The sequence below is a fragment of the Equus quagga genome, chromosome 3 (assembly GCF_021613505.1).
Source record: "Equus quagga isolate Etosha38 chromosome 3, UCLA_HA_Equagga_1.0, whole genome shotgun sequence".
NCBI classification, from domain to species: domain Eukaryota; kingdom Metazoa; phylum Chordata; class Mammalia; order Perissodactyla; family Equidae; genus Equus; species Equus quagga.
Genome location: NC_060269.1, coordinates 95,876,813 through 95,901,802, shown reverse-complemented (window position 1 = coordinate 95,901,802; position 24,990 = coordinate 95,876,813). Strand labels below are relative to the sequence as shown.

The window sequence follows — 24,990 nt, the reverse complement described above, 5'->3', positions numbered from 1 at the left end:
GATGTGCTTAGAATACCAACACTGTCGTTTAGAGGAGAAAAATAAGGATTTTCTTGTGGAAGTACGTATGCCCTACTTAGTTTATTATCTGCACTGGTTAGGGCTCACGCTGGATGCCATCACAGACACCACACATGTAACAAGGCTGCAACAATAGAAGCTTGTTTCTTGCTCCCGCAACAGTCAGCAGTGGGTGTTGCTGGCAGGAGGGCAGCTCTCCTCCTTGCAGACTTTGTTGCCCAGGCTCCTGTGCTGTGGCTCTACCATCCCCTGGTGTTACTGCACAAAATTGGGGTTCTCTTGCCTGATGCACATAAGCCAATTAACTACGGCATCAGCTTTGGGGAGAGAAATCAGCTTTATTCTTGTAAGATTGATTTGCAGGGAGACAGGGGCGTGTGCCCTCTCATCTGTCTTCCCCATTATTTGGGGCAAAATTTAAGAGGTTAGGGAGAACCGGCTGGCACGTGGAAATGCTGGTGGGGTAGGTTTTGACTGGTGGGCTTCCAACATTTCTGGTAAGGTTCTAAACACTTATCATGAGGTTCTAAACATATATGATGAGGTTCCAAACACTTATGATGAGGTTCCAAACATTTACGGTAAGGTGGGGAAGGAATTTTAACACTGGACATCTTGAATGACAGAACCCTCACTTCTGATAAGAGTCTGACTTTTAAGTTCCAGTCATGTCCCAGTCCTTTGGTTCCGTGGGCAGGAGAATCTTTGGTTCTGCAGTCGTTTCAGGTCAATATTTCTTCTGCGCATGCTCCGGCTATGTGACTTGGCAAATTTTCTGAAAGGCAATTTCTTAATTACTGTTGATAAGATGGGGCCAGTTGAACTGGTCGTGGAGGGCCCGCAGCTACACTAGGACCTCACTGTCCACTGTATCCAGCCCATGGAAGGGGAAATAAAGTGAGGAAAAACAAATGCTTACTGAAACTTTTGGCCACAAAGTGCCACATATTGATGTGTCCACCTGCCAGTGAGAACTGATCAGGTGGCCACACCCAGATGTGGGGTGAGGGGATGTGCTGGGAAACAGAGCCTTTAGCTGGACAGCTGTGTCTCAGTGTCATCTGTACTATGGAAAAGGAGTACAGACTTTTTTGGGAGGCTAGCCTTCTGCCACATCATCCCTGCTGTCTTTGGCACAACTGAAACATTTTTGTATCCATTCTTCTCACCCGTTTTATTTGGTTCACATACTATGGTATGCTAAATATATTTGGTCTTTGTCCCCAGTTGCTGGCACAGAGCTCCTCAAACCCCTGGAACTTCCTGAGTGACAGGAGTGTCTTTTGTCATTCTTGAGGCCATTTAGATGGAGGCTTAGTTTATGCTAATGAGATGACTTGGTGGGGGTGGGTCTCTACAGCCTTAGGATGGGGCTGGTCACCAGAAAGACCAAGTGATTAGAGGATTGCAACTTTCAGCCCCACCTACCAATCCCTGGAAAGGGGAGAGGGGACTCAAGATTAAGCTCTAAGAAAACTCTTCAGTAATGAGCTCTGATGAGCTTCCGGGCAGGTGGACACAGCAAGGTGCTGGGAGGGCGACACATCCTGAGAGGGCATGAAAGCTCCACATACCCGAACCCCATCCCTTGCCCTATGCATCTCCTCCACTTGGTGTTCCTGTCTCCTTTATAACAAACTGGCAATACTAAGGAAAGCACTTCTCTGAGTTCTGTGACCCGTTCTAGCAAATTATTGAAACTGAGGAGGGGTTGTGGGAACCTCCAATTTACAGCTGGTCAGTTAGAAGTACAGGCGGCCTGGGACTCGTGATTAGCATCTGCAGTGGGGACAGTCTTATGGGACTCACTCCCTAGAGTTAGTGTCAGAACTGAACTGGCTCACAGGACACCCAGCTCGTGTCCACAGAGAATTGGATCTTGGTGTTGGAAAACACTCCACATACAAACTCCTCTACTTTATTAAAATCTGATTGAGGCAGACTTAATCCATTCAATCTGTAGAAGTTACCCACTGGCTGAGGAATAACAAATTTTTTCTTTCTTTCTTTCTTGTTATTAATATGTAAAAGAGAAACTTTTCCAGAAGTCTTGACTGTGGGCCCCAGTGTAGTGTTATCTGATTACATTCACTTATATTGACAGAACAAGCAGTGAGCTCAGGGTCACCAAAGGAACCCGTCAGTACGGTGCAGTTTGTCCTTCTGTTCTGGACAGTATACCACATCTTTCACTTTCGTGTGAAAGAAGTTTTTTTAAGCTGAAAAAGAAAATGACTATTGCCTCAGCACCAGTAAAGATAATTTAAAAAAACATAATTATTTCAACACATTGGTATCAGCACAAATTATATCTTATAAGGAACGAATACTTTCACATCTAGCTAGTACTGTTTGAAGTTTTATTGCAAGAGCATTCAAGAATAGTTTATTTCAAAATAGAGTTAACAGGACAGGGTATCTTTTATTAAATTTTCACATTAAAGAAAAAGGTACACAGGGCACTAATTATAAGTAACACCACAATTAATTGGGCATCATCCCTCTGTAAACAATAGGCAAGCAATGCATCATTTTAGTAACATTTTTTCCTGGTCTTTCACTTTCTGTATCCTCTTTTCTTGATTTCTGATCATTGAAGACATCGCTGAAAATGGTGATAAAATAAAGTTAGAATAGCAACATTTACTCAGGCTTTAAATTCTATTATGTGCTTCTTAAAAGGTCAGCTTGCTGCTAGAGAAGAGCTACATTCGGAGCTCAAGAAGTTCTTAAAAATTGCAAAGTAGCAAATTTTTTAAAAGACTGATGTTATGAAACAGACCTAAGGTAAATCTCTACTCTTTCACTTGTTTTAAGTGAGCATGATAATTATTATTTTAGAAGTAATACATACTATCTGTAAATAATTTGAATACGTCAGAAAGGTACAAAGAGATGGTCAGTCTTTGTTCTCTTACTCTGCTGACCCCTCCCCCGAGGTCATCACTGGGAACAGTTTGGTGAATATCTTCATGTACACACACACACACAGGAGTTTTCTTTTTTACACAAATGGAAATGTGTGGTATAAGGTATCAACTGTTCTGTAGCTTGCTTTATACACTTAACAGAATGCCAACATCTTTCCAGTTCAGCTGTGAAGATGTTTTATTATGACTGCATAGTATTCCATTATATGCATGTACCAACACGTTAGGAAAGAAATCTTAAAAAGTTGCTTTCTTATTTTCGTTTACAAACAAACTGCTATAGGAAATACTTTTGTAAAAGGACTTGTGCATTTGTACAATTATTTCCTGTAGAATAAATTCCTTGAAGTGGAATTTCTGGGTCGCAGCATATGTGCACTTTAAATTTTGATAAGTTCTCTCCAAAATGTGTTTCAAAATTTCCAAGAGACTTTCTATCCAGACAATGAATTCAATAAAAAGGTCTTTTTATTTTTTAAACAAATATAACATGTCTATTTGGACTAAAATCAAACGTTTTGGGTTAACCTAAAGGATTTGCAATTTTCTTTAATAACTATCTGATATAGCCTTAGTATATTAAAAATGTGAATCTTGTAATCAGAAATTGCACAGATCCAGTTCCAGCTCTGTTAGTCATCGTATGACTTAGAACGTATTGGCTATGATCTTATCTTCCGTTTCCTCATTTTCCAATGACATTAGTATCCACCTCCCAGTGTCATCATGAGGTTCCCATGAAGAATCCTAAGTACAGCACGGAGTACAGGGCCCGGCATATGGCTGGTAAGTGCTCAATAAATGCTAACAGCAACTATTATTATTATTAATAAGGTTAAATGTATTTTACAAGGATTTGTTCTCAGAAGAATATTTATTACCCTTCATCTAGCAACTTATATTCTCTAGAGAGAGAAAGATGGAGTAAGAATAACATGTATACTCCAAAATTAATTTCTCTGTGACAAAGGTTCCTAGGTTCATGAATTTATATCAGAAAAGCATAAAAAGTGATAGCCCTCCCAAATCCATGGGAACATATCCATATCCTCCCATATCCATGGGAACAGCCATGGAGAATTGATGCTCAAAAACTTGCCTATCATCTGCAGAGTACAATAGTTTCTCATTCAAATAGATTTTATATATTTCTAAGTAGTATATGTTTTTATTTAGCAATTCATTGGGTGGCACAGTCTCTCATAATCCATGCTAATTAAAATGCTGTGTAAGGCCAAATATTGTAATTTTGTTTCCTGGCTATTAACTGCAGTCTTATTCTGGCTACCGTCATAAAAATGCTTGTCTACCGACCTAAGAGAAACGACAAAGATAGTGTTTAGGAAAGTCTCATGTGAAAAACCACTCAAAATATGTGTCCCACTGAGGTTTGGTCAGCAGTATCGTTCCTATTAGATGAAAGACTACAGCAGGTCTACAGTGACCCGCCCAAGGTCACACAATTAATCCAAGGGTTAGTCATGATTAATGAAGAGCCTCATATTTTGACTAAGGTGTCTGAACCGTTCATTCAGTACCCTTTTCAGCGGCTCTAAGATAGGAGGCTTAACCTGAAGGGAAGGTGAATATTCTTTTGAGCAAAGAAGCTCTCTCCAAAAATGTACACTGTACCTTGATTCTTCATCTGTAAATCTTCTACCAGAGTTTGCAAGCTTTCCAGTCTGTTCTGAAGCTTCCTGCATGTTTTTCCTGTTGTTTCTACTGGCTGAGACTCTGAAGCTATTAGAAAATTGCTTAGATGTGATATTAAAAGTCTATTCAATATTTCTTTTCAGAAATCTTCCAATTATAGGTTAAACAACATTTCCTTTAAAATAATGGAAACTTTAAAACACTTTTTAAAAAAAGAGGTGTCATCCAAATATTGCAGTACTAGCTTATTTGATTTTGTTTCAAACCAATCTGATTTACTATTAATCAACTGCACAGCATTAAATGGGATGAATGAGAGGAACACTTAGTTCCATTAATTTTGGGTTTGAAAGAGCAAGATTTAATAGTGACACTGGCAACATTTTTGAATGTGTGAGAGGCCAAGCATCCATTTTAGTTGCTGTCACCTGAATGAAGGTGGCATTGTATGATGGGACAGGGTAGTATGAAGGCTGACATGGCCACATGAACCGAGAATAAATGTGACAGTAGCAACTGCAGACGGGCTAGAAGCATGTACGCTACTCTCTAATAAGCAGGCTAAGTTTTGTCAACCTCTAAAAAACACTTCATTGGCAATCTCAAGATTTTAATTTTGATCTTAGTCTCTGACTTCCTGTTTAATCTCATGGCTCATTTTCCTATCAAAAATACCCTTTTCATTACAGATATTAGTATTAAAGGCAATCATCTAGGAATTATTTTAATTCAAGAGGATGAAAAACAGTTTGTCAGAGAGAGATTTTTAACATAGATAATATAAAATATGTGATATGAGTATTAACAACAGGGAAAAAAAAGAAAATGCCACGCTATTATGTAACCACAAATTAATAACGAGGTGACCAGCAGCATTGTTCTACTCCTCTAATAAACACTTCTGTAATAGTTAAATAATTTGTTACTCTAAATTTTTAAAAATACTAAAGAATAACTTAGAAACATAAGAGAGAAAGGAGGAAACAAATTCAGAAGAAACACGATAAAGAAGAAAATGTACTAAAATCTGTAATTAGGTTCTGATTTTCATATTTTTTCTTCTTAGTTTTTAAAAATGTTTTTATTTTATCGAGGTCATAAAAGTTGGTATTCTTTTGAAATTTCAGTTGTACATTATTATTTGTCAGTCACCATATATATGTGTCCCTTTACCCCTTATGCCCACCTTCCAAACCCCTTCCCCTCTGGTGACCACTAATCTGTCCTCTTTGTCCACGTGTTTGTTTTTCTTCCACATACGAGTGAAATCATGTGGTGTTTGTCTTTCTCTGTCTGGCTTATTTCCCTTAACATAATATCCTCAAGGTCCATCCATATTGTTGTGAAAGGGACGATTTTGTCTTTCTTATGGCTGAGTAGTATTCCATATATATATATATATATATATATATATATATATATGTATACCACATCTTCTTTATCCAATCATCAGTCACTAGGCACCTAGGTTGCTTCCACATCTTGGCTATTGTGAATAATACTGGCAGTGAACATAAGGGTGCATAAATCTTCGAATTGCTGATTTCAAGTTCTTTGGATAGATGCCCAGTAGTGGGATAGCTGGGTTGTATGGTATTTCTACTTTTAATTTTTTGAGAAATCTCCACACTGTTTTCCATAGTGGCTGCACCAGTTTGCATTCCCACCAGCAGTGTATGAGGGTTCCCTTTTGTCCACATCCTCTCCAACATTTGTTATTTTTTGTCTTGGGGATTACAGCCATTCTAATGGTGTAAGGTGATATCTTAGTGTTGTTTTGATTTCCATTTCCCTGATGATTAGTAATGCTGAACATCTTTTCACGTGCCTATTGGCTATCTGTATATCTTCTTTGGAAAAATGTCTGTTCATATCCTCTGCCCATTTTTGGATCAGGCTGTTTGGTTTTTTTTTTGTTCAGTTGTACAAGTTCTTTATATATTTTGGAGACTAACCCCTTGTCAGATACACGATTTGCAAATATTTTCTCCCAGTTAGTGGGTTGTCTATTTGTTTTCTTCCTGGTTTCCTTTGCCTTGCAGAAGCTCTTTAGTCTGATGATGTCCCACTTGTTTATTTTTTCTTTTGTTTCCCTTGCCCGAGTAGACATGGTATTCAAAAAGATCCTTCTAAGACTGATGTCAAAGAGTGTACTGCCTATATTTTCTCCCAGGAGTTTTATGGCTTCAGGTCTTACCTTCAAGTCTTTGATCCGTTTTGAGTTAATTTTTCTGTATGGTGAAACATAATGGTCTACTTTCATTCTTTTGCATGTAGCTGTCCAGTTTTCCCAATACCAATTACTGAAGACACTTTTTTCTTTCTCCATTGTATGTTCTTAGCTCCTTTGTCAAGGATTAGCTGTCCACAGATGTGTGGTTTTATTTCTGGGCTTTCAATTCTGTTCCATTGACCTGTGTGTCTGCTTTTGTACCAGTACCATGCTGTTTTGATTACTGTAGCTTTGTAGTATATTTTGAAGTCAGGGATTTGATGCCTCCAGCTTTGTTCTTTTTTCTCAGGATTGCTTTAGCTAGCTGGGGTCTTTCGCTGCCTCAGACGAAGTTTTGAATTCTTCTATTTCCATGAAGAATGTCACTGGAATTCTGATTGGGATTGCACTGAATCTGTAGATTGCTTTAGGGAGTATGGACATTTTAACTATTTTTATTCTTCCAATCCATGTGCATGGAATATCTTTCTATTTCTTTGTCATCATCGATTTCTTTCAATAATGTCTTATAGTTTTCTTTGTATAGGTCTTTCACCTCCTTGGCTAAATTTATTCCTAGATATTTTATTCTTTTTGTTGTGATTGTATTCTTGAATTCTCTGTTAGTTAGTTATTAGAGTATAGAAATCCCACTGATTTTTGTAAGTTGATTTTGTACCCTGCAACTTTGTTGTAGTTGTTGATTATTTCTAATAGTTTTTCAATGGTTTGTTTAGGGTTTTCTATATATAAAATCATGTTATCTGCAAACAGCAAGAGTTTCATTTCTTCCTTTCCAATTTGGATTCCTTTTATTTCTTTTTCTTGCCTAATTGCTCTGGCCCAAACCACCAGTACTATGTTGAATAAGGGTGGCAAGAGTGGGCACCCTGGTCTTGTTCCTTTCTCAGAGAGATGGCTTTCAGCTATTCTCCACTGAGTATGATGTTGGCAGTGGGTTGGTCATATATGGCCTTTGTTATGTTGAGGTACTTTCCTTCTATACCCATTTTATTGAGAGTTTTTTTTTTTTATCATAAATGGATGTTAGACCTTGTCAAATGCTTTCTCTGTGTCTATTGAGATGATCATGTGGTTTTTATTCCTCATTTTGTTAATGCGGTATATCACATTGATTGCTTTGTGGATGTTGAACCATCCCTCTGTCCCTGGTATAGATCACACTTGATCATGGTGCATGATCTTTTTAATGTATTGCTGTATTCGGTTTGCCAGTATTTTGTTGAAGATTTTTACATCTATATTCATCAGTGATACTGGCCTGTAATTTTCCTTCTTTGTGTTGTTCTTACTGGGCTTTGGTGTCAGGGTGATACTGGCCTCACAGAATGTGTTAGGAAGTTTTCTGTGTTCCTCAATTTTTTGGAATAGTTTGAGAAGGACAGGTAATCAATCTTCTTTGAATGTTTGCTGGACTTCACCAGAGAAGCCATCTGGTCCTGGACTTTTATTTTTGGGAGGCTTTAAATTACTGTTTCAATCTCTTTACTTGTGATTGGTCTATTCAGATTCTCCATTTTTTCTTGATTCTGTTTTGGCAGGTGGTATGTGTCTAAGAATTTATCCATTTTTTCTAGATTGTCCAATTTGTTGGTATATAGTTTTTCATAGTGTTCTCTTATAGTCCTTTGTATTTCTGTGGTATCCACTGTAATTTCTCCTCTTTCATTTCTAATTTTATTTATTTGAGCCTTCTCTCTTTGTGAGTTTGGCTAAGGGTTTGTCAATTTTGTTTATCTTCTCAAAGAACCAGCTCTTTGATTCACTGATCCTCTCTACTGCTTTTTCCTTTTATTCAATTTCATTTATTTCTGCTCTAATTTTTATTATTTCTCTCCTTCTGCTGACTTTGGGCTTTGCTCTTTTTCTAATTCAGTTAGGTATAGTTTGAGACTGCTTATTTGAGATTTTTCTTTAAGTTTAAGTTGGGCCTCTACTGCTATGAATTTCCCTCTTAGGACCACTTTTGCTGTATCTCATATGAGTTGGTATGGTGTACTTTCACTTTCATTTGTCTCCAGATATTTTTTGATTTCTTCTTTAAATTCTTCAATAATCTATTGATTGTTCAGTAGCATGTTGATTAGTTTCCACATATCTGTCACTTTTCCAGATTTTTTCTTGAGTTGATTTCTTGTTCATAGCATTATGTTTGGAAAAGAAGCTTGATATGATTTTAATCTTCTTAAATTTATAGAAGTTTGCCTTGTTTCCCAATACATGGTCTATCCTTGAGAATATTCCATGTTCACTTGAGAAGAATGTGTAATGTGTATTCTGCTGTTTTTGGATGGAATGTTCTATATATATCTATTAAGTCCATCTGGTCTAGTTTTTTCCTTAAATCCACCATTTCCTTGTTGACTTTCTGTCTGGAAGATCTATTCACTGCTGTAAGTAGGGTGTTAAGACCCCCTACTATTATCGTGTCATTGTCAATATCTCCTTTTAGGTTTGTTAATAGTTGTTTTAGGTACCTTGGTGCTCCTGTGTTGGGTGAATAGATATTTATAAGTGTTATATCTTCTTGGTGGAGTATCCTTTTATCACTATATACTGCCCCTCTTTGTCTCTCATCACCTGTTTTATCTTGAAGTCTACTTTGTCTGACATAAGTACATCAACACCTCCTTTCTTTTGTTTGCCATTAGCTTCAAGTATTTTTCTCCCATCCCTTCAATCAGAGACTGTGTTTGTCTTTAGAACTATGTTTCCTGGGGGCACCATATTGTTGGGAATTGTTTTTTAATACATCTCACCACTCTGTCTTTTAACTGGAAAATTCAATCCATATAAATTTAGAATGATTACTGATATATTAGGGCTTAATGCTGCCATTTTATCACTCATTTTCCAGTTCTTCTGCATTTCCCTTGTTTCTCATCCCATGTATTTTGGACTACCAATTCAGTTAGTTCTCTATGATGGTTTTCTCAGTTTTCTCTTTATTTATCATTTGTGTCTCTGTTCTGATTATTTGTTTAGTGGTTACCATGAGGTTTGTATAAAAAATCTCATAGCCATTCCATTTTCTGATAGCCTCTTATTTATTTAGACTAAGCTGATTCCATCCCTTCCCTCTTCCCCTTCTAAGTTACTATTGTAACAACTTATTGCATCTTATGTTGTTTGCGGTTAAAATGACAAGATTATATTTATTGTTGATGTTTTCCTTCCCTTTATATTTAATGTAATAATTCAGTGTTCGCTCACCTGTTCCCATAGCTGCAATTTTCTGATTTTGTCTACCTCTTTATCTCCTTGCTCAAGGCTTTGTAACTCCTTTCATTTTTTTTCAGAAATTCTTCTCGAGAATTTCTTGTAGGGAGATCTCGTGGCAATGAATCCCTTAGCTTTTCTTTCTCTGGGAAACTTCTTTATTTCTCCATCATATCTGAAGGATATTTTCGCTGGATAGAGTATTCTTGGCTGACAGTTTTTGTCTTTCAGAACTTTGAATAAATCATCCCACTCTCTCCTATCGTATAAGGGTTCTGCTGAGAAATCTGTTTAAAGCCTGATAGGGGTTCCTTTGTAAGTTATTTTCTTCTGCCTTGCTGCCCTTAATATTTTTTCTTTGTCATTGACTCTTGCCAGCTTTACTACTATATGCCTTGAAGAAGGTCTTTTTACATTGATAGTTAGGTGTTATATTAGCTTCTTTCACTTGTATCTCCAGCTCCTTCCATAGGTTTGGGAAGTTCTTAGCTATTATTTATTTGAAAAAGCTTTCTGCTCCATTCTCCTTCTCTTCTCCCTCTGGAATACTTATAATCCTTATGTTGCATTTCCCAATTGAGTCACATGTTTCTTGGAAAATTTTTTCATTTCTTTTTAGTCTTGGTTCTTTCTCCTCCTCCATCTGAAGCATTTCTATATTTTTATCTTCCAGACTGCTAATTCTCTTCTTCCTAATATCAGCTCAGTTATTCAGGGAATCCAGATTTTTCTTTATATCATCCATTGTGTTTTTCATCTCCAACATTTCTGACTGGTTTTTCTTTATAGTTTCAATCTCCTTTGTGAAGAATTCCCTCTATTCATTAATTCTGTTTCTGATTTCATTGAACTATCTGTATTTTCTTGTAACTCATTGAGGTTTTTTTTATGATAGCTATTTTGAATTCTCTGTCATTTAGATTATAAATTTCTGTGCCTTCAGGATTGATTTCTAGGTGCTTGTCATTTTCCTTCTAGTCTGGAGTGTTGATATACTTCCTCATGCTGTTTGATGGTACGGACTGTGCCTCTGCATAGTGATACTATCTGGTCGCAGCTTCCACCTGCCACCACTCCTTCCACTTCCTCTGGGGTCCAGTACCTCCACCTTCAGACATATGGCTAAACGCGTCTCTTAGACATTTCTTGTGTTGTGTGAATATCCTCTGTTGGTTTATGAACGTCCTTTTTGTTGTACCTTAGGGGGAGAGTCTAAGGGAAGAGCTCACCCTGCCATGATGCTGATGTCACTCTCATTTTCATATTTTTTTAGGATATAGAAATGTGTTAGGCATTGAATTTCAAAAGACTAAGAATTGACTTAACAATGATGTAACCATTTGCCTAGTTTATTCCTTATCAGACAGAATGATGTCAGAGCACAGGGCCGTTAGAGTCACTGTCATATATGATGAAAAACATTTCAAGTTCAATTCAACATATATGTATTTAACGTCCACTTGTTTATCAGGCACTTATTCTAAATCAAATCATTTTCCCCATCTGTCTTATACAATAACAAATGAACTTAAAATTTAAAAAATGAGAACATTTCAACAAGTTTGTATGATAGATACTTACACTTACAAAGGCAGAGACTGAAGGGAGCCATGATTTTAGAGCATGTAAATAAGAAAGAAAAGTCACTCACAGCATTTAAAAGAAGACCCAAAATCTTATAATAGTGAAAAAAAGTTCACTACTCATGTCAAAGAAAGAAAGAAAGAAAATATTAATATACAATATGTATATCTACTAAGGGGTGTGTGTGTGTGTGTGTATACAATAGCTATTCTATTTAAATAAGACCCACTTTAATTACATAGCATCAGTTAGATCTTGTGTATAAGAACACCATGTAAAATCTTATTAATTCTGATAATGGAAAGGAACTTTGAATTCACCAGAGTACGAAATCAATTAATCTCATCAGTGATATCACATCATTCTTACCTTTAACAGAATCAGAAGAACGAACAGCTTTGCTGGATCGATATTGTGATGTGGAACCTACTGAATCTTCAACTGAACTAGTTAGGAGTGAATGAACTGGAGACTTCTTAGGAGAAGAATGGAATGAACGAGAAGCTGAATTTTTCACAGATGGACTTGCTAAAATTTTGCAAGAATAAAATTAAAAGGACAGGATTAATTAAAAATAGTACACTGCACCTCTTAAAAAGTCCAACTTTTGTGAGAAAATGTTCCCAATGATGGGGGAGGGGATGTTTTGGTAAATACCCAAGGGTCTGAGTTGGAACTGAAAAGGGCCATGTCTTAGAAATAAGGATGAAAAGGAACAAGACCTGCCATTGGGGATCCTAAGGTCTAGCTTCAGATCCTCTTAATTCCTTATTGGATTCACTTGCTCTGGGATTGCTGGTGCCCTTAGATGTCTACCAGAAGCAAGCATGAGTGCTCTCCGGAGGAAGGTAACCTCATTCTAAGCCTCAAACCATCTGTACAATTTTTTATATGTGTCTGTCATAAAATAAAAATCAGGCATATGAGGAGGCAAAATGACATGGCAAAAAACCAAGAGAAAAAACTACAGATAACAGATGTAGTCCCACAAGGTCTGGATAATGGATGCAAGACTACCACAGATTCAAGGAGAATTACTGTAAATCCAAAACAGGTTCTTCTTATATAAAGAAAATTATACCTGGACCTATCGATAAAAATTGCTAAAACAAAACATAAAAAACACCAAACCAAAGATAAAAAATGATCCTAAAGCCGCCAGAAGGGCAAAAAAGACAGATTACATTTAAATGAGCAAGAGTTAAACCTACAGCTGACTTCTTAGTAGAAACAATGCACGCCAGAAAAGAATGGAATAATTTCAAAGTGAAGGAAAAATGACAACCTAAGATTCTATACTTGGCAAAAGTAATCTTCAAAACTGAGGATGAAACAAAGATAACTTCAGAAAAACAGAAACTGAGAGAATATGTCACCAGCAGGACTTAACATTAAAGGAAACATTAAAGGCATAAGTAAAATGATACCAGATAGAAGGTAAATTGTAACTATGTGGGTATATCTACCAAACAATGCAAACAATCCATTGTGGTATTTACATTTACAATTAAAATATGTGACAACAATGTATGTAAGCTAGAAGGATAGTGAATGAAATTACCATGTTCTAAAGTACTCACAATGTATAAGAAAAGGTAAAAGCACTCAGCAAAGATAAATGTTGTATTCTCTTGAGTAATCATTAAAACCACAGTAAAAACATGTGAGTCAAGTAAATCTGAAGGAGTTAACTTCAAAGAAATACCCTTTTCTTAAAAATTTTAGTTCTTAAAAGATTTCTCACAAGTTAAAGATTATTTAAAAATTAAGGATTTGTATTATTTTATTTAAGAATACTATGGTTTTTTAAAAAAAATTATTTATTTATTTTTTTGAGGAAGATTAGCCCTGAGCTAACATCTGCCACCAATCCTCTTCTTTTTGCTGAGGAAGACTGGCCCTGAGGTAACATCTGTGCCCATCTTCCTCTACTTTATATGTGGGATGCCTGCCACAGCATGGCTTGCCAAGTGGTGCATAGGTCCACAACTGGGATCCAAACTGGCAAACCCCAGGCCACCGAAGTAGAACATGCGAACTTAACTGCTGTGCCACTGGGCTGGCCCCAAGAATATTATGTTTTAATTTTAGAAATACAATTGACACTCCTCTACAAAAGACAAGAAAATTTAGAAACTTATTTTTCTCCTATTTCCTTTACCTCACACCTCAATTTTCCCTATTTACATTATTACCATCCAGATTATAGCTAAACTTGTGTTGAAGAGCCATCATTTTCAGTTTCATTCTTTCCCATTTATTCTGTTCTCCTCCATAGCAAGACCAATTATGCGTCTGTTGGTTTGCCTTTGCCTTCCAAATCTAACATATTCTCTACAATTATTTAACACATTCTCTACAATAAACAATTCTTTTTGTGTAATTTTCTTGGGCGGGGTGGGGGGGAGCCCACCATGTCCCTGATTATGATTTCAGTCATGCCTGTACTATTTTTTGTTTTTGTAAGGCTTTTCCCTGTAATGTTTTTATTTTCCTCTTCCATTTCTGGTCTGAGTTATGTCATTTTGCTGCTCAACAGATTCTGTTCTCTTTCAATCTCCTTCTTGACCTCCTTGTTTTATAGAGAGCATTCTGTCTATCAGTCTTTGGAAATTATGTGGAGAACCATCTGTCTCAATTCTTCCCCTTTTCTTTTCATCCATTCAGTAAGTATTTATTGAGCACCTACTATGTGCTAGGAAGGTTCTAGGTACCTGAGATGTATCGGGGAACCAAACAATTAAAGACTTCCATCCTGTGTGGCTTTTGTCTAGCAGGAGGTGACACACAATGAACAACAAAAATAAGTCAGTCACACAGTATATTGAAAGATGCTAAGTGTAATTTAAAAAAGAAAAGATAAGTGGGAGTGTGAGAGGGTTACAACTTTTACATAAGGTGGTGAGAGTAAGTGTCACTGGGGAAAGTGACACCTGAGCAAAGGCTGTGAAGGAGCGAGGGGCTAGCAAGGTGGAGGGAACAGTGAGTGTAAAAGCCCTAGTATAGAGGCTGCCTGGCATGCTCAAGGAACAACCCAAGGGTGGATAAAGCAGAGTGAATGAAGGGCAAGTAGTAGAAAATGAGACCAGGGAGATAATGAGGACTTCTGGGCTACTGTGATGACTTTGGCTTTTACTTTCAAGGAAATGGGGAGCCACTGCAGGGTTTTAAGCAGGCCCCATTTCTATGGTTTCATTGGAAACTCACCTGTAGATGTGAATGTGAAGCAACTAGATGGGTCTTCCAGGTCTCCTGTGTGCAGTGTGACTGGCTCTCTGGAAGCATAAGAATGGTCATGCAAACATTCCATTTCACAAACATGGCACTAAGATTTATGGACACAAGCAAGCAAGTGATGGCTTAAAATATAAACGAAGATGACAGTCATAACCCTAAACTGCAGACGTCCTGAAATACCCTATGAGAAAGATCCAAAGTTGCACCATCTTTATCCATTCTGTGCCCATGAACATTTTGCAGAATGAAAAAGGAATAATATATAATCTTGGTTAGAAATTCATTTTTGTATAATAACAGCTATAAAACCCAAATATTTCTGTCACAGATTCTAAAAGATACAATCTTAATGACATATTTAAAAATGAAAAAACCAAAGACAAAAAAAAGAAACCTCTCCTAGCAATTGTAGTATCACTTTACAAAATGATCAGACTTATTTAAATCAGTAAGTTGAAATAAACCACATACTTCTTTGTGGGTTGGGTACCAGTACGAGAATATTATGGCAGTAGTTCTTAAGGAGGTTCCTTTCCAGTGGGCTTGTGAGGTCATCACTATTTTTATTATAATACTAAGATATTATTTGCTTTTTAACTCTCAGTTTCTCACAAGTACAGTGGAATTTCCCAGAGACTCTATGATATCTGATATCACAACAGATTAAATGGAGACGCATATATGAGAAGCCAGCTATCTTGTATTAAGCCATGCATTAAATTGTAAAACAATACTTTCTCAATGATATTTTTATTTTAAAAAAGTTATTTTTCATAATAAAGTGTTAGTATGATAACATGTAATGTAACATTATTTTTAAATGAATAAGCATCAAACTGTTTTAAATTCTAAAAATGCTTAAAATTAAAATTTATTTTCCGATACTTAAAATAGCAGTAGAAATGACCCATATAAACAAAAGCTCTTTGGAATCCTCTATGATATTTGTGAGTGCAAAGAGGTCCTGAGACAAAAGTTTGAGAATAACTGTATTAGGAGGAAAAGCCCTGGAAAGGAAGGTCATGGCTGTACTGTGGATAGTCTTAATTATCAGGGCAAAGAGTTCGACCTTGCTGTAGTAGGTAACGGGGAGCTTTTGAAGCTTTCGGAGAACAGACATAGGCTGAGGTGTACTTAAGCCAGATCAATTTGAAATTGATGCACAGAAGTGACTAGACCATGCCAGAGATAGGAGATTTAAAGACATCTACACTAACCGCTGTGGAGGCCACTATAATGGTTTGTAAGAAAGGTATAAAGGCCTAAAGCAGTGTGACAGGCTGAATAATGGCCACCAACTATATCCACGTGGGAATTCCAAGAACCTATGAATGTTACCTTACATGGCAATGGAGACTTTACAGATGTGATTAAATCAAGGATTTTGAGATAGGAAGATTATCATGGATTATCTGAATGGGCCCTAAATACCATCACAAGTGTTTTTATAAGAGGGAGGCAGGAGGAGATCTCACACAGAAGAAAGAAGACTGATGTGACAATCTCAGCAGAGAGAAATTTGAAGGTGTTATGGACTGTGAAAATGGAGGAAGGAGCCCACAAAACAGAGTGCAAGGAATAAAGTTCTAGAAGCTGGAAAAAGGTAAGGAAATGGATTAATTCCAAGAGTTTCTGGAAAGAGTGTGGCCCTACTAATATCTTGACTTTAGCCCAGTGAAACTGACTTAGGACTCCAGGCCTCCAGAACTGTAACAAAGATAAATTTGTGTTGATTTAAGCCACTAATTTTGTTATAGCAGCCACAAGAATTAATATGGGTAGTCCAAGGGGATGTGCAAAGAAGAAAATGGATTTGAGAACTATTATAGAGTCAGAATTAATAACATTTGGTGACTAGAGAAACAAGACCAGGGAGAAAGAAGAATCAAAGATAATGTTAAGATTTAAACATAGATGCCCTAGGAAAGTGGGGGTGCCATTTACAGAAACAGAAGAACGAGATGGAGTGGAATGATTCTGTGGAAAGACCATCTTTGTTTAGTTTTGGTCATTATGATCTTCAGGTCATCCTGTTTCATCTCCTGTAACATCCATTTGGAGATGTGTAAAAGGTAGTTAGATATTTTGAAGTCTTTATTGAAAACCTTCAGAATGTTTCTCATTAAGTTATAACATAACAGAAAAAGAAAAGGAAATTCTTGACAAAACTTCTGAGAGATGTGGCTCTTAGAATAATTCAAGCATAAATTCACATACCAGAGTTACTTAATTTCTTTTCTTTTTTATTCTGTTCTTGGTATGGACTATATTGATTTAGCTTACATGGCTGTAGAAGTTTCTAGATTAGGAAACATTACTGTAAGATGGTTAAAGATGCTGCAGTTACAGTGAAATGTAGTAAAACAGCAATGGTGGTATTTTTTCTCATTCACTTAAGCATTAGTTTAAAAATGGCCAATTTGCCATAGTACAGAGCATTCAGATGCATTTTTAATTTTCTATTATGTTTCATACTTTTCAGAGCTTCCATTAAATATTTAAAAATCTCTTCTTCTCATTTGAACACAGGGAGGGGCTAGGTCCCATCTTTTCCTCACCATTCTCTCTTCTTCACAAACACATCACTGCTGAAGGAAGCGGATTTTTCTAGTGATGGAAAAACCACCACAGAGCCTTCCTTCTCTCAAGGAAGCAGCCCCTCTGTGCCCCATGCCTGGGACTGGGCTCTTTCTCAGGTAGCTCAGTCCAGGGACCCAGAGGCAGAACACAGGAGTAGTCACAGGCCTGAACTCAGGAGCCAGCCAGACCTGAGCTTAAATCTGACTCCACTGTTGACAAGCTATATGACCTTGGCAAGTTGCTTAAGCAATCTGAGTCTTCATTTCTAACGTATATATGGGAATAACAATGCCTACATTCACGGATTAGATTAGATAGACCAAATGAGATCTAAAACACCCAGAAATAGTAAAAATAAAAATATGCAGTAGAAAGCTGAAGATATTAACAGTCACACACCCAGGTAAGAAGAAAATCAAAACTCATTTCTTTGAGGCTAAGAGAAAGATATATTTAGAAAGATTCAAGTTCACTGTTTGTTGATCAAGTAGCAGGGATAGGAAGAAAATATTTATAATACTGTCTTAATTCATTCACTAAACAAATTATTTACTGAATGGCTACTACGTGGCAGGCAATATGCTTGGTGCTAAAGATATAGCAACGAATAAGCTTCTGCCTAACTGGAATTTAAACAGTAGAATTCATTTTCATATTCTTATGATATAAAAGGACTCTGATATCTCCATTTTTTGTAACTAGTGAAAATAGAAAAGATAAAAGGAAGTTTCTTTCCAGGCAGTCAGTCAATATACAGGCCTACTGACTGTAAGCAACTTGAGGACAGGGCCCATGTCTGTCTTGCTCACTGTTAGATTCTAAGGGCCAAGCACAGAGCCTGGCAGATGCTGGGCAGTTAATGATCTGAATTAATGAATGAACAGTGGAGAAGGGGACATTTGGAAAGTCAGACATAAGTAAGATAATTTCTTACCTGCTAAGTGTTTCACTTGATTTGCTGCCTTCAGTGGAGTCCCTTAATGAGTTGCTTCTGTTGGCAGAAGGATGGGAGAAATTAAAGACTATGCAACGTTACTTAAACTTGATGATAAAACAAAATTGTTCCTCTGAAAATTGCTTCTAGACAAACACAGATTCAAAAGAGTGAGATGGGGCACAGGCTCTTCCAGGTAGAGGAAACAGAATGGAAAACAGCTTGGAGGAAAAAACAAACGAACTCCTTTTGGAAATCAGGAGTAGTTTGTTTTGACTAGAACATAATATAGGAGTAAAGCAGGCTGGTGACAAGTCAGGGAGAGTCTTCAGTGTCAGACTGAGAGCCCATGTACTTAAATGCAGCAGGTAGCAAGGAGCTACTGAAGATCTGCAACAGTGGCCTCTGCCTCTTAAATGAATAACAAATTAATACTAGCCTTTTTTCTTTTTTGGTCGAAGTCAGTTCTCAGAAGTTGTCTTTGTTTAGGGGTTATGGATTTCATTTCTTTGCTCTTTTTATGGTTTCATTTAAAAATCCAGCTATTCAACTATTGATGAAAATAGGATTGTTTTCAGGGAGTTTCTTATAATCCTACATGCAGGTGGTTATAATTTCTTTCCAGATCACCTTTCTCTCAAAAGTTACGTAATCCACTGTAAATATGTGTAAATGTAGAAAAAGTCTTCCATTTTTTTGGTATGGCATACCATACAAATATCATCATACAGGTAAACAGCAGCAAAACTTAAAATAAGTACCAAAAAAATGCCTATTAAATTGATTTCTAGAAAGTAAACTACTTTAGTAAATTTCATTGAGATCCTCTTCAGTTTCAGTTGAACAATGTAACAGCTTTCCTTCAGTGAACCCAAAATGCCCCTTCAGTCTGTCTAAACAGACTTCCCAAATACCTGGTCACATATAAAATTCTTGGACAATTAATCAGAATCAGAATCTCAGATTCTTCTTACCTATGGCACATCTCTAATCTCAGGCTTGATTCAGTAACGGAATCTCTTACTCTATCATCTCTGTGTAGATAAACATAAGTCTCAGTTAATTACACAAAGAACGATTTCCAGACTCCATGTATTTTTAGGATAATCAAGTATTCATATGTATTTAACTCTTCTTTAAGGCACAACAGTAGATTTTAGGCTTCCAAGCAAATTTTGTAAAGGGCTACCCCTGGAGTTCATCAACTCAGAAATGCTCTCGTTCTATGAACTCTTAAAAGCTTTAGGCTGAGTTTGGCTTTGGTGACAAGGTCACTTGTAGGATGACATCAACTTAACATAAGCCCTCTAAAGGCAAGGACCAAATATCTTCATGTTCAGTACAGTCCAATAATAGTTCAGGCCCATCATTAGTGGCAGAAGTGATGAAAATCTCATCAGGGAAGTCATGGTGATCTTGTAGAAGGATTAGTGCTGGGAGCCAGGGGCTCTAACTTTACTTCTGGCTTTGCCTCTTTGCTGCATAGGATGCGGCAACTTAATCTGTGCCTAAATATACTCATCCGTCAAGTGATAATACTTAATAATACTGCCCTGGCTTAGAAGGCATATTACAGAAGTATGACAAAAATGAAAGTGCTCTGCACATATATGTATTTTTTGATGGAGTGGCCAATGAAATGTCTCTGATGTGATTCAGAGGTGACAATGTTATTCCAGGTAACTGGGCAGTTACTAATATTTTACAATTACTATTAATAATATTATTAATAAAAATTAGATAAATCCAGATATTATTTTGCTACCTTGGGCTAATGTATACTAATTGAGCATCTTAAGAAACTGGAGATTGTTTATATGTAAGTACGATTTCAGAAATTATTATTTTTAGATATTTGCCATATAACCAGAAAATGAATATTACAACAATGGGTGGTTATAATACTAACAACTAATATACAATTAGCCTTATAATACTAAAAATAAAACATATTAAAATGCTTTAAGTTAATCTAATAATAACACAATAAAATTTTAAACTATTTGAAAAGAATGAGAGACTCTCACTGATTTCTGTAGGCATGTACAGGGAAGCTCTGGCAAACTGGCTGAGTCCTTTTTGGATCTGCCTTTTATTAATGTGGTATAAGTCAGTGGCATGAACACCTAGAGAACCAAGGCCTTTCTTATCAGCTTACACTTGGAGAGTTGAGTAGCAGTTCTCAGGGTTCTAGTTTCAGCTCTAACATCAAACTGTGTTGGCTGTAGCCAAGCTAATCTTTTGAAACTTGTGTTTTTCTCATTTGTAAAATGGGATAAGTAAATCCTGCCCTGGATTATCTCAAATAATTGTTATGATAAACATGATTATGGATGTGAAATTATAAATTACTATATGTATGTAACTTTGGGTAATGTTTTGCCCTAATTTCTGCATAAAATAACTATTATTTTCTCTTGATGTCAAGTTGTTTTGCTTTTGTTTAACTCCTCCACTTTCACACTGTTTTGCTTGATAACATCAGACACTCTTCAAAGTAATTTAAACCTCAACCTCCCAGAGAGTAACATGCAGACAACTTAATGGCAAACCACTGATGGGAGACGCTTTCCCATTCTGAAGTACACTCAGTCTTACACAGCCACATATGAGACCCCCAGAGATGGTGTTCTCCCATCTTCCTCGGTCTTGCTCAGAGGCACAGCTGGCTCCTCGTTGATCACACTTCTCAACTCTTGGAGAAGCTGTTTCAGGTCCCTTGTTGGATCTTCCTTCAGTGTGTTAGGTTTCATAGAGTGCTGAATCAAAAACAATTTATAAAATAAAGACATTTTGTTTTTTCACATTTATATGCTATTTCCTAATATAAAATTAACTCAACTGGTAAATAGAAATTAAGGCAGAGAAAGAAGAGGAAAACAAAATCATCTGTAATCTTACTACTCAGAAATAATCAATAATAACCAATCAATAATCAACATAGTACCATTTCTAATTTATAAATATGTGTGTATACTTATTTACACACACATGCACAAATATTTATAGAGTATACACACACAGGATCAAACTATACACATCTATTTTTAAACCTTTTCTATTTTTTAATTTTGACAATGTAGAATGGACATTGTACCATGTCATTAAATACTTACAACTACATCCAGGCAAAATAATTTCAATACTTTGTTTAGGGCTGAATCAATTTTGAAAGCTATAAAACTTTAGAAGTAAGGAACTCTTCAGAGATGAGTTAATCTACCCCCTACATTTTATTGATGAGGAAAGAGACACACAGGATTTTCAAACTGCTAGTTGGTATTTGAGAATAACATAAAAAGATTTTCAGATATGTAATATTATTTAATAAATATTTACAATACAATAAGAAGTACAGACATTCCCAATAGGCACCTCAAAAGCAGAAACCAAAGGATAGTCAGAAGTTGCTCTGGCAAGCAAGTGGACATCCAACTCTGGCGAGCGAGTTGGAGGACATTCATGGCTACAGAGTCATCAAGCATCATCAAGCTATTTTAGCAGGAGGTGTCTGTCCCAATGTAGAGTTATATCTGCCACACAGGTTGGTTGCTGAGGGATGATCACTGCAAAATTTTTGGTCTTTGGGCTTTACTTTTCTAGGGTCCAGGCGAACGAAGTGTTGATGTTCCTGGTATAACCCTCACACTCCCCTCCCCTTTCTAACTCCACTGACAAACCACATACAGTATCCAGCTGAAGGTATAAAGAGTTCTGACTAACTGAATGTGTAGTAAGTATCGTTTTTCTGATTTACTCATGGTCACTTTACCTGGAAATTGCCATGAGTTCAGAGTTTCATAAATTAAACTACTAAATTTGACCCCACTGATTTAAAATACATAAAGATGTGAACCATTTTTTAACAGATTTTATTTTTAGAGCAGTTTTAAGGTCATAGCAAAATTGAGTGGAAGGTACAGAGATTTCCCATATACTCCCTGATCCCACATATGCTGAACCAGTTTGATCATGAATAAATGCATTTGTCTCTAAGCAGATGATTCAATTTTACCAAACCCTGGTTTTGCTCTTGTCCTAGCCCTGGTGGACATAATATCTGCTGTGGAATAAAACTGCAAAAACTTTATAAAGAAAACCATATCCTATTGCAATCTTCAGTCACTTTAGTTCTAACCTTGAAATCTCAATGTACCACCTGAAACTTCATATCTTCTGCCCACAAGGAAGTTTATTTAATAAGCTTTGGCAATTATTAAAAATTTTAAGCTCTTAACATTTATTATAAATGATCAGTATAATAACCTACAAATATATAAACATGCTTTTCTCCCCCTGGGATCATGGCACTCAGGTTCTTCAGTGACTGGTGCTTTATAAGACATAAAAGGTTGAAAAGCATTCAATTATAACATTCACTTAGCAATCAATCATAATCAGCCCTATGAATTCTCTTATTGTGACTTCATCCTAATACTCTCTAAAACTTCTGAAATGTGTATTGCTTCTCCAATTAAAATGTAAGCTCCACAGAGGCAAAGACTCGGTTTGATCATCACTGTCTTTATATACTCCATTAAAAATAATCCATATTTTATGCAGATTTCTCAAAAAATTATAAATAGAAATGTCGTATGATCCAGCTATCCCTCTACTGGGTATTTATCCAAAGAAGTTGAAATCAACAATTCAAAGAGACTTATGCACCCCTATGTTCACTGCAGCACTAGTCACAACAGCCAAGATGTGGAAACAACCCAAGTGCCCAACAACTGATGAATGGGTAAAGAAGACATGGTATATATATATATACAATGGAATACTACTCAGTCATAAAAAAGACAAAATTGTACCATTTGCAACAACACGCATGGATCTTGAGGGTATTACGTTAAGTGAAATAAGCCAGATAAAGACAAACACTGATTTTACTTGTATGTGGAAGATAAACAAACACAAGGACAAGAGAACAGATTAGTGGTTACCAGAGGGAAGAGGGGTTAGGGGGTGGGCATAAGGGGTAAAGGGGCACATATATATGGTGACGGACAAATAACGCACAACTGAAATTTCACAATATTATAAACTATTATAACCTCAATAAAAAATAAAATAACCCATACTTTGCTTGTGTATGAAATCACAAAACTATCAAGGTTGGAGGCATCTTGAAGATCATCTGTTCTCGTCCAATCTCCGATGAGAAGTGACAATGAATTTTTTCTATGGCATCCCAGCAATATACTTATCTGGCCTTTGCTTGATCACCAAAAACCAAGGAAGACAGTTTAATTTTTATATAGCTTTAATCCTTTGAAAGAAAGGCTTATTAAACTGAAATCTCCTCCAGACAACTGCCATCCCTGGTCATTGTTTTACCCCCTAGGGTCACAAAGCACAAGTCTAACACGATAACTGTTTAGAAATGGATACTTATTTTATCACTCCAATCTTCCCTCCCCCACCTCCACCTTCTAATATATACCCCAGCTAAATCTTCTCAATTCACCTTCTCTTGTCATATGGCATGGCTCACAACTTCTTACCACTCTGGTGGTGTTTCTTTGGACAGACCCTGGTTAATCTATGATTCTCTTAAATTCTCATGCCCAAAAAATGAAATAGAGAATTCAGGGAGAATCTGACCAGAGCAGAGTGGAGAAGACCTGTCCCTTTCCTGGATCTGGATGCTATCCTTAAAACCTTTTCTGGATGCCAAATAATACTGCTGACTCAGACTGAGCAGGCAGTCAGCTGAGGCTCCCTAGGTCTTTTCCACGTGTTACTGAGAAGCCACATCTTCCATGTCCTGCACCTTGTATTTTTGTGTATTTAGTACCAAGTTCAAGATTATATTTATTCCAATCAAACTTTCCCTTCATAGGCTTGGCTCATCATTCCAGACTGTCAAGACAAACGAACAGAGGCACCATTTATCTAGTGCTTGTCATGTACCAGGTACTCTATATATGACCTCATTTAAACTTCAACCTTCAAATCACCCACTAAGGTAGAAATCATTATCTCCATTTTAGAAATGAGAAAACTAAGGCACAGAGAAGTTAAATAACTTGCTTAAAATTACACAAGGGGTAAATGGCAAAGTGCAGATAAAGAGTGTCATCTGTCTGAATTCAAAGCCCACGATATTTCCACTTTGGTACACTGCCTGATTATCATTGCGTATATTCACCAGGAAATGTGATCAGCGTGCTATGAGATGCTCAATTCAGGATCACAAAATCACAAAGTTACAGAATATAGTGGGGCACCTTACCTCGACATACTTACAGACTGGTTATTACCAAAGTAATTTACAAATCACATGAGGGCAATTACCTCAAACTCAGAAGCATTAAATAAAGATTAATTTGTAAGTCAAATGCACTTCAGGAATCTTTAAAACTACTAAAGAGACATTAATACAAACACCACCACCATTTCCTAACCCATGCCTGAGGTGACAGGGAATAGAGGGGCAGTGTGGAACAGAGGGAAAGAGCACAGGGTTTTGAACATGGCCACTATCATTCTCCAGCTACGTGATCCAGAGCAAGTTGCCCTTCACATGCCAACAAACTTTGCAGGACAGCTACTATGTGCCAGACACTCTGTTAGAAATGAAAGTAAGATGACAA

The 24,990-nt window shown here is 36.7% G+C and overlaps 1 protein-coding gene across 15 annotated transcripts in view; it reads right to left on the bottom strand.

Annotated features, from left to right (window-relative positions):
- Positions 1-2,378: 2,378 nt before the first annotated feature.
- Positions 2,379-24,990, bottom strand: part of CCDC158 (coiled-coil domain containing 158) — a 92,293-nt gene continuing 69,681 nt past the window's right edge. For 12 of the 15 annotated variants that reach the window (XM_046657527.1, XM_046657528.1, XM_046657532.1 and 9 more), the window contains 7 exons: positions 20,990-21,150; positions 19,366-19,425; positions 18,392-18,448; positions 14,848-14,915; positions 12,010-12,168; positions 4,584-4,691; positions 2,379-2,626 (listed from right to left, as the gene is read on the bottom strand). In XM_046657527.1, coding sequence (XP_046513483.1) covers positions 2,550-2,626; positions 4,584-4,691; positions 12,010-12,168; positions 14,848-14,915; positions 18,392-18,448; positions 19,366-19,425; positions 20,990-21,150 — 690 coding nt within the window. In that variant the 3' untranslated portion in view covers positions 2,379-2,549. Of the gene's footprint in view, positions 2,627-4,583; positions 4,692-11,637; positions 11,655-12,009; positions 12,169-14,847; positions 14,916-18,391; positions 18,449-19,365; positions 19,426-20,989; positions 21,151-24,990 lie in introns of all 15 variants that reach the window. The other 3 variants (XR_006888051.1, XM_046657537.1, XM_046657536.1) reach the window with 3 other exon arrangements.